This window comes from Physeter macrocephalus, chromosome 4, assembly GCF_002837175.3.
Source record: "Physeter macrocephalus isolate SW-GA chromosome 4, ASM283717v5, whole genome shotgun sequence".
In the NCBI taxonomy this organism is placed as follows: domain Eukaryota; kingdom Metazoa; phylum Chordata; class Mammalia; order Artiodactyla; family Physeteridae; genus Physeter; species Physeter macrocephalus.
In genome coordinates this window covers 14896123-14912957 of record NC_041217.1, presented here as the reverse complement: position 1 = coordinate 14912957, position 16835 = coordinate 14896123, and the positions used below count along the sequence as shown (strand labels likewise).

General features: G+C 37.6%; 1 protein-coding gene across 1 annotated transcript in view; it reads left to right on the top strand.

Annotated features, from left to right (window-relative positions):
- USH2A (usherin) overlaps positions 1 to 16835 on the top strand; it is an 829367-nt gene that overhangs the window by 473416 nt on the left and 339116 nt on the right. The window contains exon 37 of the mRNA XM_028488076.1: positions 13107 to 13286. Coding sequence (XP_028343877.1) covers positions 13107 to 13286 — 180 coding nt within the window. The remainder of the gene's footprint in view (positions 1 to 13106; positions 13287 to 16835) is intronic.

The following is a 16835-nucleotide window of genomic DNA, read 5'->3' as shown; positions in this document are numbered from 1 at the left end:
AGCTGGTTTGGTGGTGCTGAATTCTCTTAGCTTTTGCTTGTCTGTAAAGGTTTTAATTTCTCCATCAAATCTGAATGAGATCCTTACTGGGTAGAGAAATCTTGGTTGTAGGTTTTTTTCCTTCATCACTTTAAATATGTCCTGCCACTCCCTTCTGGCTTGCAGAGTTTCTGCTGAAAGATCAGCTGTTAACCTTATGGGGATTCCCTTGTATGTTATTTGTTGCTTTTCCACTGCTGTTTTTAATATTTTTTCTTTGTATTTAATTTTTGATAGTTTAATACGTTTCTTGGCATGTTTCTCCTTGGATTTATCCTGTATGGGACTCTCTGCACTTCCTCGAATTGATTGACTGTTTTCTTTCCCATGTCAGGGAAATTTTCAACTGTGATCTCTTCAAATATCCTCAGTCCCTTTCTTTTTCTCTTCGTCTTCTGGGACACCTATAATTTGAATGTTGGTGCATTTAATGTTGTCCCAGATGTCTCCGAGACTGTCCTCAATTCTTTTCATTCTTTTCTCTTTATTCTGCTCCGCAGTAGTTATTTCCGCTATTTTATCTTCCAGGTCATTTATCCATTCTTCTGCCTCAATTATTCTGCTATTGATTCCTTCTAGAGATTTTTAATTTCATTTATTATGTTTTTCATCACTGTTTGTTTGCTCTTTAGTTCTTCTAGGTCCTTGTTAAACGTTTCTTGTATTTTCTCCATTCTATTGCCAAGATTTTGGATCATCTTTACTATCATTACTCTGAATTCTTTTTCAGGTAGACTGCCTATTTCCTCTTCATTTGTTTGGTCTGGCGGGTTTTTACCTTACTTCTTCATCTACTGCATATTTCTCTGTCTTCTCATTTTGCTTTACTTACTCTGTTTGGGGTCTCCTTTTCTCAGGCTGCATGTTCATAGTTCCCATTGTTTTTGGTGTCTCTCCCAGTGGCTAAGGTTGGTTCAGTGGCTTGTGTAGGCTTCCTGGTAGAGGAGACTGGTGCCTGTGTTCTGGTAGGTGGAGCTGGATCTTGTCTTTCTGATGGGCAGGACCATATCTAGTTGTGTGTTTTGGGGCGTCTGTGAACTTAATATGATTTTAGGCAGCCTCTCTGCTAATGGGTGGGGTTGTGTTCCTGTGCTGCTTGGTGTTTGGCCTGGGACATCCAGCACTGGAGCTGGCTGGCCGTTGGGTGGAGCTGGGTCTTAGCGTTGAGATGGAGATCTCTGGGAGAACTCTTGCCGATTGATATTACGTGGAGCTGGGAGGTCTCTGGTGGTCCAGTGTCCTGAACTCAGCTTTCGCACCTCAGAGGCTCAGGCCTGACACGAGGCCGGAGCACCAAGACCCAGTCAGCCACATGGCTCAGAAGAAAAGGGAGAAACAAAGAAAGAAAAAGTAATAATTTTAAATAAATAAATAAATAAAAGAAGTAAAATTATAAAATTAAAATAAAAAATTTCTTAAATTGTTAAAATTTTTAAAAAGTAATTTAAAAAAAGAAGAGAGCAACCAAACCAATAAACAAATCCACCAATGTTAACAAGCGCTAAAAACTATGCTAAGGTAAACATAAAAATCAGAAACAAGTCAGTCGCAGACAGCAAGCCCCAAGTCTACAGTTGCTTCCAAAGTCCACCACCTCAATTTTGGATTGATTCGTTGTTTGTTCAGGTATTCCACAGATTCAGGGTACCCCAAGTTGCTTGTGGGGATTTAATCCACTGCTCCTGAGGCTGCTGGAGAGATTTCCCTTTCTCTTCTTTGTTCCCACAGCTCCTGGGGTTCAGCTTTGGATTTGGCCCCACCTCTGCATGTAGGTCGCCCTCAGGCCTGTGTTCCCACCCAGACAGGATGGGGTTAAAGCCGCGGCTGATTAGGGGACTCTGGCTCACTCATGCCAGGGTTGGGGGGAGGGAGGGGTATAGTGGTTATAATTGGAATGCAAGATGAGCCTGCGACGACAGAGGCCGGCGTGACATTGCAACAGCCTGAGGCACACCGTGTGTTCTCCCAGGGAAGTTGTCCCTGGGTCACGGGATCTTGGCAGTGGCGGGCTGCACAGGCTCCTCGGAGGGGAGGTGTGGATAGTGACCTGTGTCTGCACACAGGATTCTTGAGGGCTACAGCAGCAGTGTTAGAGTTTCACACCCATCTCTGGGGTCCGAGCTGATAGCTACAGCTCACGCCTGTCTCTGGAGCTCGTTTAGGCAGTCCTCTGCCTTCTGTGGGCAGACAGGGAAGGAATACCTTCTCCTCACACACCCCGAAACAATGGTCTCTTGCCACTTAGGCAGGTCCAGAGTTTTTCCTGGACTCCCTCCCAGCTAGCTGTGGCGCACTGGCCCCCTTAGGCTGTGTTCATGCAGCCAACCCCAGTCTTCTCCCTGGGATCCAACCTCCAAAGACCTAGCCTCAGCTCCCAGCCCCCACCCACCCCAGTGGGTGAGCGGACAAGCCTGTCAGGCTGGTGAGTACTGGTTGGCAGTGATCCTCTGTGCGGAAATCTCTCCTCTTTGCCCTCTGCACCCCTGTAGCTGCGCTCTCCTCCATGGCTCCGAAGCTCCCCCCCGCCAACTCCCATCTCCGCCAGTGAAGGGGCTTCCTCGTGTGTAGAAACTTTTCCTCCTTCACAGCTCCCTCCCAGAGGTTCACATTCTGTCCCTATTCTTTTGTCTCTGTTTTTCCTTTTTTCTTTTGCCCCACTCAGGTACGTGGGGATTTTCTTGCCTTTTGGGAAGTCTGAGGTCTTCTGCCAGCGTTCAGTAGGTGTTCTGTAGGAGTTGTTCCACATGTAGATGTATTTCTGATGTATTTGTTGGGGGGAAGGTGATCTCCACGTCTTACTCCTCCACCATCTTGAAGGTCCCCTCTTCAGTTACTCTTATCAAACTTTTAGAACAGCAGCTATCATCACTATGATGTACTTGGATTTCCATTTGCAAAATTCCTGGGCATGTGGAATTAGGGACTTTCGATAACATATTTTCTTCCTGCTTTTTTTTTCCTTCTCAGTAATTTGCATTTATAAGCATTGGATAGTGAAAGGCCTTCAAAGCATCAACAACAGTACAGTGCAGCAATGCAAGATAGGGCTCCATCAATACAGTATTGTTTCCAACATACCCTGTTCCACTCTTTAAAGAGTTTACGTGAGAAAATCAATGTAAAAATTGTAAATCTTTTTATTCAGGAAGGCAGACCATTTTTAAAAGGTTGTCACTTCAGTTGTTTAATTCAGAGGATAGCAAACTTTTTCAGTAAAGGGCCACATAGTAAACATTTTAAACTTTACGGGCAACATGGTCTTACAATAACCACTCAATTGTGCAGTTGTAAGATGACAATGCCTAGACGTGTAATTGTCTGTGTTCTAATAAAACTTTATTTACAAGAACAGGTTTCTGGCCAGATTTGGCTTGTAGCCTATAGATTGTGGATCCCAATTTATTTCTAAGTTTAAATACAATTCATATAGTTTCCTTGGATCTTTCAACCCTCTCATGATTCTCTGGATTTCACAAAAATTATGCATGCTAACTTTAAAATTCATGTAATATAGAGTAATGGCATTCATGAAAATCCCACTACCTGTAAGTAAGTAATGTTAACAAATGACAAACATCATTTCAGACCTTTCTCTATTCATGAGTGGTTTCTTGGTAGCAAGCAACAGAAACACCTCTGATTAATTAAAGCAAAAATGAATTATTGTAAGAGAACTGAGCAGTTCAAAAAGTGGACAAGAAAGTGGCAGAGTCATACTTGTACAGAAACTACCAATAGCTTGGCCCAGATAAGCTTGTGCCTCAGGTTACTTACAGGAGGATACCCCCACTGGCAGCAGCACCACCACTTAGCAGCCCTGGCCAATTGCAGCTCTGCTTCTGCATTCTCAACAGTTCTCGAGACAGCGAGAAGAAACCCTAACTGACCCTAAGCCATGCATTGTTTTGCCTCATCCGGCTTCTTGGTCCCAAGGTGGAAGCATCCAACTGGCAATCTTGTGGTCAAGTGCCCACGTGAGCTTTAGCTATCCTTTCGTTTACCAAAATAATAATAATAATAATAAAATTATATTTATGATCATTTTCTCTCCACATCTCTATCATCTTCTCTCTGTTGTAGTTTCTTGATCTTTTTTCTTGTGCATTGATGATGATTATCTCAAGGCTTTCCATCATGCTATCGATTTAGATTTTAGCTGTTGCTATTCTGTTCCTTGCTTTTTCTCACTTGTCTATTAAATCCTTCATGATTTTTTTTTTCTAATTTCCAATTTGTTTCTCTGCCTCTGCAATATCCTTTTTCATCTTATAGGGAATACGTATCTTTTTTTTTCCCCTGGAGCTGTGTGGTTGTCTTTTTATCTTGGGATCCTTTCTTTCCTTTTGGCTATATGTACGCATATTTCGTATTTCTTCCTTCAAATTCATCTGGCTTATGCCTAGTATGGGCAGCTCGGTCCAGACTTTTCATTTGTTCTGACTATGCTCTACGTCTTTTCTTGCCGGTGCTAGTTAGTCTTCCTTCAACCTAAACTTTGAGAACTGGGTGTCGCTGTTAATGTACTTGTCCATAGCCTTGGAGTAAAGGTGGGAGGAATGGGAGTGAAATAGAGGATATAGATGGATGCATTGAACAGGATTCTAGGGCATCTATTTTCTCTGTCTCTTCCGAGATCCCATTAACTGTCCTTTAAAGCAGCACCCCCTCCATTTATACACATGTGTCTCCCACTCCCGGGGACCTCAGCTTCTTCCCCCAACTCAGCACAAGCTTAGCAGGGTGGCCAGCCCTGACTCCTCTTCCTGTCTGTACAAATTCTACTCAGGTTCACTTCATTTCAAATCAGAGAAGATTCCTTGGTTTATATGTCTTTCTCCAGGAGCAAAATGAGGAACTTTTTGTGAGATTTCAAAGTCAATGCCATTTATTTGTTCCTTTCCCTTTATATGTGCTCCAAGATTTTCAGCTGGTCTTGTTAATGTTATTATTTTTGTTCTTATTTTTCCATGTTGTTAGGTATTTTGGAAAGGCAATTCTGTTATACTAATTGATCTATTCTTCTCCAAAAACATAAACTTTTTGTTTGTTTGTTTGGGGTTTTTTGTTTTGGTTTTTGGTTTCGTTTTGGGTTTTTTTGTATTGTTTGTTTTTGTTTTTTTCTTTCCAATGTTTATTTTATATTGGAGTATGGTTGATTTACAATGTTGTGTTAGTTTCAGGTGTACAGCAAAGTGATTCAGTTATACATACACCTATATCTATTCTTTTTCAGCTTCTTTTCCCATATAGGTTATTATGGAGTATTGAGTAGAGTTCCCTGTGCTGTACAGTAGGTCCTTTTTGATTATCTATTTTATATATAGTAGTGTGTATATGTTAATTCCAGCCTCCTAATTTATCCCTCCCCCCATCTTTCCCCTTTGGTAACCATAAGTTCAAAAATATAAACCTTGAAAGTTCACAATTTATTCCTAAATCTCTTTCCAGCAAGGTGATTCATATCCATAGCTTAGAACCTATAACACATAGACTCTAAGATGGCATCTGATTATCCCCTCTTCTTGGTACACACGCCTTGGTATAATCCCCTCCCCTTGCATGTGGTCAAAACCTGTGACTTGTATTTAACCAATAGACTATGGTAAAAAGGGATGGGCTGTTAGTTCTGACAGTGATACCTAAGATTGTAAACCACCTTGCCAGGAGACTCTCTCCCTTGTGGCCTTTGATAAAGCAAGCAGCCATGTTGGGGAGGCCCACGTGGGAAGGAATGAGGGCAGCCTCCAGGCAATAGCCAGCAAGAAAATGAGGCCCTGAGTTCCAACAGCCTGCAAGGACCTGAATGCTGCAACAACTACCTGAGCTGGAGGAGATCCTTCTCCAGCAGAACCTTGAGATAGGGCTATAGTCCAAGGCAACACCTTGATTGCAACCCTTTTGAGACCCTGAGCAAGAGGACCCAGCTAAGATCTGCCCAGACTCCTGACCCACAGAGACTTGGAGATAAGAAATGCATGTTGTTTTGAGCTGCTCAGTTTGTGCTAAGATGATGACACAGCAATAGATAACTAGCCCAGGAACACGTGACTCTATGACTGCAGTGAATAAAGCTGATAGAATCACCAGCAAAACATGGCGTAATTCTCACCCAAATACTGTGCTCCGAAAATCCATGTTCTCCTTTAATGGAGGCTCTGTCTCAAGCATGTATCTAAGCATTGAAACAAAGATTATAAACATTTCATTAAGAATTGGTGACTGTTCTGTGATTGATGCTTGTTAAGTTCTCCATCTGATACCAGTGGTACTCAAGGCTCAGCATGGTCAGTGTGTTTAGTAAGGCTCTCCTACAACATCTTCTGTTCATTGATTAGTCAAGCTCATGTCTGTCCAACGTTTAGTTTGGAATCTAGAGACCACTTTCTGTGGGAGCATATTTTCCCAAACGGCTCTTGGCTAATTGAGATAATGTCAATTGTTTGTTCATTTTGACAGTTTGTCCAAATGGGGGAAAAAAAGGTTAAAGGAGAAAAAAAAATCTGACTTTTCAGAGCACAACATAGTTGATAAAAATGGACCATACTTCCCTAATTTACCACACACATAATCAATCTCTGAATTCACTGTTATATATAATTATTTTCTGATGTTAATAAAATAAGAGCATTTAGGAAATCTGACTCTGGTACATAGAGCAAAGTTGATGAAAAGAAACCATGCCCCAAAGGACTTTAAAAAATGGTATTTAAAATATTTAGAAGGGTAGTCATGCGACTTTAGTATACCCTTGCCCATACATTAAAAAAAATCAAAACAAAACGAAAAGATCCTTAATATCTATAGAACTGTTATTGCTCTTGTATGAACACAGACTCAGGGCAAATGTTTCTGAAGCACCTTTTGGTGAATTGATGAAATACTGTATTTATTTATTCCCTGAACTACAATTGTCCTAACAGTAGAATGACAAATTTAAAAAGGAATCAAAGAAGTACGGCTTTTACTAGATGACAACTAATTAAACATCACATTAGAGTAATTACAATAATGGTAAAAGTATGATGCATTAATAGCACACTGTCCTTCTCAGAGGCCTAAGTGCTTCACAGGCTTTTTTTTTTTTTTTCTTTTTTTCTCTTTCAAAATGTTCTGTGGAGAAGACAGCTATGTAGGTAGAGATCTATAAAGGTTTTCTACATTGGCAAAAACTTAAAGACAGGAATAGGTCCTTTTACCTATATAGTAACTTAAACAAATACTTTCAGATTTCTACCAAAGTCAGATCTATTAGAATAATGAAGTTTGGAGGATACATTTGCATCATGGGTAGAATAATTTGAAATAATCTCCTTAGAAAGAAGAAATAAAAGTGACTTAAATATTAATATGTGTTGTCTAGATGACCTAGAATTCTTAGCTCCCATTAAAGGGCATTTTGGCCACATGGCCCTAATCTGTGATCTGCCATTCAATGTCTTTTGATTTCGGGATTGGCAGAATTCTGTAATGATGAGGTGAGGCTGAATAACACTAAAATTGAGACCCCAATACAGGAAAAAAATATAGCATTTTTTTTTCCAGCCAGAAGTGGGAAAATTAGTTAACACCTTTGCTACCATAAGGTGTAATTGGATTCAGAAAAAGGCTAACTTAAACAGGACCAAGGTCTGACATGTAAAACCTCACATGATAACAAGAATCAGTTTGGTTTGTTCGCTGTCATTCCTTATTATGATCTTTGTCATGAGAATGGATTCATGTTGTGCCATTTTCTGTTCTTGTTACAATCTTTGTCACATGAATAAGATATCAGGATGTTAATGCCTGGCATACAGTCTTCTATGTGTGATGATAGTTACAAGACTACGCTGACCTTTGCAGTATTATGTATTCTGATTGGTTGTTCATTTCACCTCTTTCCCACAAGTTAATAAGGCTGTAAAAAGGAGAGAACTGAAATGGCCAGCCAGTCAAGTTATAGAATATTGAAAAGGTCAGAGCAGTACAACACAGAGGAAAAAAAATTGTGGAATATATGGTGCATTAAGAGTCTTGTGACAATGATTATAACAAGAATGGGAAAGGATATCCATTTATGTTATTTCAATCTAGAGAACCCCACAGGATGATATTCCTGGAATAGCCATCACTTACGCATCTGTGAATCATACATGTGAAAATATCTGTTTATACTGGTTTGGGCTTAAAAACTAATTATATAGAAAATATCCTACTAGTCAGCAAATACGAACATTAAAAGTAAGATTTTAGCCTTAGAAATGGGCATTCATGTTGTTAACATTTTAGTAGGTCTTTGTATTTGAAGCTGAAGGAAAACTTCCTTACATGTGAAATCTGTTGGGCATGTGAGATTTATTTTGATTGTTTCTTCATTTAACACTTTTTTTCTTCAAAATAAAATAGAAAAGTAGGACTGAAAGAATTAACCTTTTTGGAAATCCTTTAGAATGTGGAATATTCTGAAATAGCATCTAGGATTTTATTTTAAAATTTTGTGTGATCTATATGAAATATGTTTCTTCCTTGTGATTGCATGATACTGGCCGGCATACAAAGAATCCTTCCTTTCCACTGAATCCTCAGTGGAGAGAGAAAGAAAGGGAGAGAGACACTTAATGCAGAAATTCTTAAATTATTGTTCTCAGGTGTGCAATAATGTTTATTCATTTTTTACATACTTCATGGTTTCATTTATTATAAAGTCTAGAATGAGCAAAAACAATTTATTATGACCAAAATCAGAAATATATAGGTGCATATATGTCCATAATTATTATATATTCCCAATGGAATAACCTGTTATCATTTTTAAACATCTCTCTTTATCCCTAATAACGTTTTTTGTCTAACAGTCTATTTTATCTGATATTAGTATAGCCAATTCTCTTAGGGTTGCTGTTTGCGTGATATATCTTTTCCTTTTCTTTTCTTTTTTTATTCATTTTAAAAATAATTTTTATGCAGGTTTTAAGTTTTCTTATAGAACAACTGTACTAGATTTTGTAGTCTGTTAAGACAGTCTGGTTTAAAAGTTAGGTTTACACTTTCTAAAGATGCATTATTTCACTAATAGAGTAAACATTTTATAGCCCAAAGCTAGAATCTAAGTGCATCATTAATAAGAATGCCAATTGCAACCTCATTATTTTTGCAAGCAAAGAAAATGAATTTTGATCATTACTTTAAGACCACCTTGAACATGGATCAAATAACCCTAAAATCAGTAGTTCTGCATACTTCAGAGGAATCTCCATGTGATTCCTGATACCCTCTGATGTTATCCTTCAGTAGTTCTGGAGTGGAACTCAGGTGTGTGAATGTTTATGAAGTAACCGCCAGGCGATTTTGACGTGGGTGAGCCCTGGAACACAGGTACAGACAGTCCCGCTGTGTAAAGAGTTTAGTGCAATCCCCACTTAAAGCCCGATGCCACAGACCACAGCCAAAGAAGGTGGACGAGGGAGACTCCAAATTCACAGTGCCTGGAGGCGGGAAGATGGGAAGCTGTGGTTCCAGAACACAGAATCTTAACCGGGCCTGCACCATCCACTTATACTCACAAATAGGGTCAGCGCTGAGGCCGACCAGACAGAAGTGGTCACCTGTGATAGGAAATGCTTATCGCCTGAGCATTTTCTAGCTTGATTCTTGAGGCTGAACCAACAGGGCTGCCTTTTCCAGCCCACTGAAAACAAAGTATATGCAGAGAAAAGTGGTAAAGCCCAACCCTCTCAAAAGGGAGGATCAGAGGACCTGCATTTTTCAGGTTTTTCCCCCAATATTTAGGAGCCCAAATTGGTAAAGTTCAAAGGAAGAAAGAGAAGGCAGGGAGAATGAAGTGGAGAAGAGCTGAAACCTCTGGATCCTGTTTTGGTTTTGAATCTGGAGATTTTTGAGCTTCAGCAAGGGTTGAAATCCTGTCATTTGCTCCAGGTCTGTGAATTGAGTTGTATGTTAGTGGGGCTGAGAGAACATTTGACTCCCTCAGCTGCATGCTTCCTGGAGATGTACACGTTCTTTTTTCAGCTGAACGAAACGGTTATGTAATTGCATACTTCTCGTAATTATTGAGTAATTATATACTTCTTATAATTACTGAGTAATCATTGTTCTATAACTAGGACTTAATGTTACAACTAATTGTATAATTACCATGTATTAATGTTATCTCGGAAACTTAGAATAAAGTGGTACTTAATATATTTCCCCCTGCCATGCCATTTTCAAAGCTGGCAATAGTGTTCGTTTTACAGCCTGAAATTTGCTTCAAAGACAAACAAAATACAAGGGAAAAAAAACCTCACCAATGTTATCATTATAGATGCTAACTCATTGAGCTTACGATTGCACCAGGCTTAAAATGTGTAAAACTGTATTCTCCTGGCTTATTTTTGTAATTTTCATTGTTGTTTTGCAGTTTACCATCTTCTGTAAGATGTGTACAGTTATACTACTTTAGAAGCAATAGAGCATCTGCCTGGGTCTCCTGGGATAAACTGACCTTTTTGAAATTTTACAGCTGGGCATGTGACAATAGCAGCAATTGTTTCAGCTATAACTGAAAATGTTTTTAAGGAGCTAGGCATTATGGGAAGTTGAGAAGATCTTCAGATGTGGATAATGAAATTTGTCTTAGACCATGGTTAGAAGGGATTCATATTAATCTTAACCAAATTTCTTGTGTGTAAGAACTATGTCTTACTTGTTTGGTGCATACCGTTATCAGCACCTAGCAAAGTCTACTCCCTGCGTGCAGCTGGAGCTCAATAATCAAGTTGACCTGTTGTAAAGAATCTATGAAAGCTAGTGTAGCATAATTTGGAAATGTCTTTTCAATGCATTAGGAAATTATCAACAGCTACTTTGTAGGTTTCATAACTTCTTCACATATATATATTTGTGTTGTCTATTCAAATTTGGGGAACGTAAAACCATTCTTAAGCTGTGAATATGTCTTTATCTTGTTTTACTAAACATGAATAGAAATTATTAGTCCCATGTTTTAGCCCATAAGTACCATTTATTTTCTTTGGAACAAACCAGTCCTTTGCCAATGTCAAGTTCAGAGTAATAAATTCTTGCACTAACTAGGGATTTCTTCTGTTCACGGAAAACACTTAACCTACCTGTGTATTTTGCAGCAATAAAATTCTCAGCTAAGTTCTCCAACCCAAAGTTATTATAAGTATCTTTTTAAAAATTTGATATATTTTTAAAATTACCTTACCCATGCTCATAACTAGATATAAGCTCCTCTTTTCATCATTTGATCTTTATTAATTTTAGAGTTTGAGATACAGCCTGATGGAACAATTGCCCAGTGGTAGTGAATGAGATTAGTGTTGTTTTATTAATTGAAGAACCTTAGAATTTTGATTACTAATATATTGTTGGATGGAGGTGGGGGGGATATAGCAGGAAGGTAGTTGAGAAAGTAAAATACAGAGTGAATAATTCTTAATCACTTGCTAGTTCTAAATATTTGTCTGGAATGTAGCTGCTGTATGGATTACAAGAAACCGTAATTTTCTTAGCTGCTGTTGATGAACATCTGCTGTAAAGAAATCCCACTTAACCTTGGTAATAGCATGGCAATTGAAGGAGTCCTCTCATTCCTAGTTCACAGAAGAAAAACCTGAGGTTCAGAAATATTAAGTAACCTGCAAAGAGCGCGCTACTGAAGAATAAGGACAGGTTCAAATGCAGAAACTCTTTGAGCACCAAATTTATGTACTTTCCTTTGCACTATACTCTACTAAACTATGTAAAAATATACTATTTTTGTAAATACTGTAACTATTAAATTTTGTCTGCTGTACAATGCAAGATCACTTTTCATATGTGACCATATTTGACCTTTTAAAACATTTAAACAAGAAAGATTATATCAGTATTCAGGGATCTTGAAAATATGCTTTCCCCTTGAAGTCCAGCATCATGTGTGTTTTTGTTTGCTTATCTTTTGTAGAATTTATGTGGGAAAAATTAAAGGTACATAGTAAAAAGTGTTTTGGCAAAGGAAGAACGCTACTTGAAGTAAATATTGCTATTCTTAATTATTTTTTCTGTGTTTTTAGAGTAAGTATAACTAAATTTTACCAAATTAAGCAATATTTTGAAAAATTTGCCTCATGGAAACTTTTCAGGAAAGCATCTATCATAGAAAGTGAAATAAATGTTACAATACAGTTTTCGGTTGTAGCCCTATTTTTATTTTAAGCCTAATTTCTAACTCTCCTTAACCTTGAACGTAACCCAGTTGTCTAGAAGAGGGAGATAAAATATTGTTATCAGACAGCAGTATTTTCCTATATCCTAGACATGCTAAGATTTGAGAATGGGTTTGCTGAAGTTTTGGAAGGATGGCAGTGGTAGGATGTGGTGATGCCACGTTTATGGTGATTCTTATATACAGCTAGGCAACCTCTGCATTTACCCATAGAGCTAAAAAAAATAGATCTTCTAATCAAAGTGGACACATATTACTTCCCACCCCTAGTGGCTTTTCAGGATATTTTGACCAAATCTGATTTAAAGAGGCATTAGATAGAAAGCAGTCAGCTCACCTTTCAAGCGAAATGAGCAGAAAATACACCAACTGATAATAAATAAAACATATGGCACATGCATTTGCGTGTACTGTTTATATCCAGAACCATTCCATTTGGGGGAAAAGAGTGTGACTTCCTTCCAGTCCGCACATCAAAGAAAATTCAAGGATTTAAAAAAAATCTCAAACAATTGTAAATAATCCATTAAGTGATCAATTTATATATCTGCCCAGTATTTTTACTTATAGTCATGATACTTGTGATTAGGTTTCATACTGTCTTAGGCTATCAGTCCAGTTATTTCAATCCCTGTGCTAAATAGATTAGAGAACATAATATTAACTCAGGTAACACTTTCTTCACAAAATAATAAAAGTATGCATGTTGATAATAGCACATGTAATGTCTCTCGGGGTGTTGATATGTAGTTCTGTTTAATACTATATATTTAGAAACCCAAGAAAATATTCAAGTAATAGCAGGAAAGAATCCTTGAGTATGCACCAATTTAAATATTTTTCTTTTTTTAATCAGCAGACGACAACTACACTCTTCTGAATGGCACACAAGTCATGTACAGTGGTGAAGAGACCAACCTTTCTGTGCTCATCGATGGGTTGGTTCCTTTTACTAACTATACTGTACAAGTGAATGTTTCAAATAGCCAAGGCAGCTTGATAAGTGATCCCGTAATGATTTCGATGCCGCCAGGGGGTAAGTCTATGAACAACCTTGGTATCTAAATGCCCTAGAACTAAGTCTCCAGTGAACATCTTGTTTATTGTTAGAATTAATTTTTTTAGAACCTAGAGTCTCAGTTGTATTTCTGGTTGTTTTTGTTCTTGTTTGTTCTGTTGAGACCCTTTTATTGATGTTGTTTCATTGAGACCACTTTCATCTCGCACTGAATCTACATGTATGTGTATGTACACACACATGTATCTCTTGCTTTATGCATGTTAAGAAGACTGGGAAGTGCTTTTTTGTCTGAGACTTCATTTAGATTCAAAATTTATGTTTTCCTTTTGTGGTTTAATTTTCTCATACAAGTGGTTCTCATTCCTGGTTTTTTGTAGAACTAGTTTAGAAGTATATCTAAACCTCTCATTTGACAGAAAAAAAAAGAAAGAGGAAGAAGCAGAGTGAGGGTAATAGAATAGGAAAACTCTATTCACACTACTGGAAAAACATCTTTAAATTCCATGTCCTAATGATTAGAGTTCAATAGCGTCATTTTCACATGTGAAATGTGACACAATCTGGCTATTTTTAACTATTTCTATGAAAAAAGATTGACTTATTCAGAATTATTGTGATCTACAATCAATTCCACCCTTTTTCTAACTATTTATGGGAACTAATTATTAAGAAGAAAAATCTCCCTTAGATTGATATGTACAGCCCTTGAACAGAAGGCATGCCTCAAACTAATAAGAACATGATTCTCTATCTGGTGTTTAGAAATGTATGTTTTTTGAAAATACCAAGGGAAAAGGACCCTAGGACACCCAGTGTCAGATTGTAGCCCAGCTTGAGGAACCAGTGCGTTCTGTACTAAAGGATAATGTCCTTACCGCGTTAAGAACATTCTGCAGGGCTGGATAAAATCCCTCTCCAGTCGTAAAGAGTATAAGAGCAACAAAGGTCTCATCACCAGAGGAAAATAAGGGTTAATCTACAATTCGTATGGAACCCCTCTTCCAAGGAAGAATTCATTACCTGCTGTGTCATAAAAACCACTCACTATTATCTACCTTTTATGACATTATAAGAATGAATGAATGGATATTTACCAAACACTTGAAATTCTAAATGGCAGAAGCCACATTGTTCAAGAAAAGAATGCTTGAAAGCGACTTTTGGGGCAGATAAACTCAGTAGCATATTGTATGAACAAATAATAAAGAAGGGAATTGAATTTAGGTGGGTACCTGTTTAAGAACTGAGACCAAAAAACCAAAACAAAACAAAAGAAACTTTGGGTATTCCTATCTTCATTTTTCACTGTAACCCAATATGCTTGAAGGGATAAAAAATTGGGATGACTCTATACCTTAATATATAATACCCCTTGTTTATATTTAGGTATTAAAGAGTGATTAGTGCTTTAATGGAGATTTTTCCGTGGTATAGTGATATCTTAACAGAATACGTGGCATATTTGAGTTACGTACTCATTTTCTGGCTAAACACTGATTTAGATAGTTTGTAATTTACAGCAATGTACATTGTATTCATAAAAGGGGTGAATTTAATTCATTGTCCGTATGTTTAGGAATGTATGGCCTAATAATTTATAATATATTTGTGTGTGTGTGTGTATCTACGATTCAGTTAAACACAGCAAGCTGCCATTATTAACTCAATATACACTGTGCGAATATATCTGTCAGTGGGTTAGTAGAAGGGTTAATATTATGCAAAACAGGAGGAAACTGAATATTGTTTTACGGTGGTACAGTTGGACTGAAGTCAACTGCTGAGTCTTATCTTCATCTCTACTCTGTGGTTGCTTATCCTTGTCATTATCATAATGCTCCGGAAGCCAGCACTCTCTGGGTGTCATGCAATCATTCACTTCATGTACTCAGAAATCCAGAATTTGGGAGATGACCCTTCACCAAAAGAGGAAGCAAAATGTCTTCAAAGACAGACAGTGATTTCCTCAAGTTTATTACAGCCATTAGGACATACTTCTTTTCATCATTGGATTGTTGTTGATTACAATTAGGAAACGTATAGCTTTGAAATTATCTTTTTTATGACCTTGTGGCAGTTTAAAGGTGATACCTCATTGATTAAATAGGTTTTAGTTCATGCTTCCTTTTACTTAATGATCTGAAAACATATTATCCTGATTTACACATAAAATCGTGCTGAAAAGCATGTGGCATTCACTAGAATATGTGTGTTTAAGTAGAATTAAATTAGTACTGAGAGTTATTAAAGAAATCTTCCATGCCTTTATCCAGTGAACTGTGTTTCATACCAAAATGAATAATAAATGAACCGACGTACAGAAGCAAACCAACTTCTGGGCAGAGAAAGTTCTATATGCTATTTACTTTTCCATTATATTTGGATTGTAATCATTATTGCCATTTCCTTGATTTCAGTATTAGATCTCTTTTATGGTGATGTTGAATTCCTACTATCTTTCAATGCTGAATTATGCAAGATCTGTAATAAAAACCTTAGCTATGTTTTCTTTCCAGTGTAGTTTAAAAACATAAGAGTAGAAAGTCTGGGCAAGGCAGAAATGCTAATTGTTTTTCTTTATCAAGTGTTTGCTCTCCAGTGTGGCTCAGAAAACCCTCCTTTACCCCCTTCATCTGGCCAAGTCCTACTCATGTTTTAGGTTTCAACTTGGAAGTCAATCCATCGGGAAGTCATCTTTTACCAACCAAGGCTGAGATAGGGCCCTTCTGTATCCCCAAGTTCAATCACATTATACTGAAATTGCCTGTCTCATCTGACTGTCACAATCACTGGTTATAAGAACCTACACAGCAACGACTGTTTCTTATTCACATTTTTACCTTTAATGCCTAGACCAAACCTGACACATGGTAGGTGCATAATGAATAATTAGTGAGTGAATGAGTAAATAAATAAATCAGTCAATATAGCTTAATTACCAGTTTTAAGTTGTAAGCTTATCATTGTTCAGGCCTGCTCAGACCTCATCTTCTACCTGAGCAACCTTATATTATAGCCAGCTGTGGAAAAGGTGACCTCCTCTGTATAAAATTGTCCAGTGCAGAAATGTTGTGGCCATGCAGATGTAATTGTTAGCCCAGACTATAAGAAGGGCAGGAGTATTAGAAGTAAGAAATATTCTCAAATTGTACTAACTCGTCACTCTGGTTCCTTTCCTATTGTAGTTAGTTTACTTAGGTAAACATAGGATAACAGACGTTGGTTAACACTGGAATTTGGTAGAGGTAAGGGGACATAGCACAAAGAATTTTACCCTGGTACATCATCTCTTAGTTAATGGTTATGAAACATCTTATTTGATACTAGCTCTCTCTTTTTCTTCTGATGCGAAAAATGATGATTAACATGCAGTTTTGTGTCTGCCAATTATACCTCAATAAGGCTGGGGAAAAGAAGTCCAACAATATCTAATTTCAAACCCTCATTAGTTCTATCAGATCTTCCTTGTTTCGTTAATGTTGTTTAATCAAATTAATCATATTAAAAAAATAAAAGTCTTAACTTTGACCAAAGAAAAGGAAAATATGATTAAACAATATGATA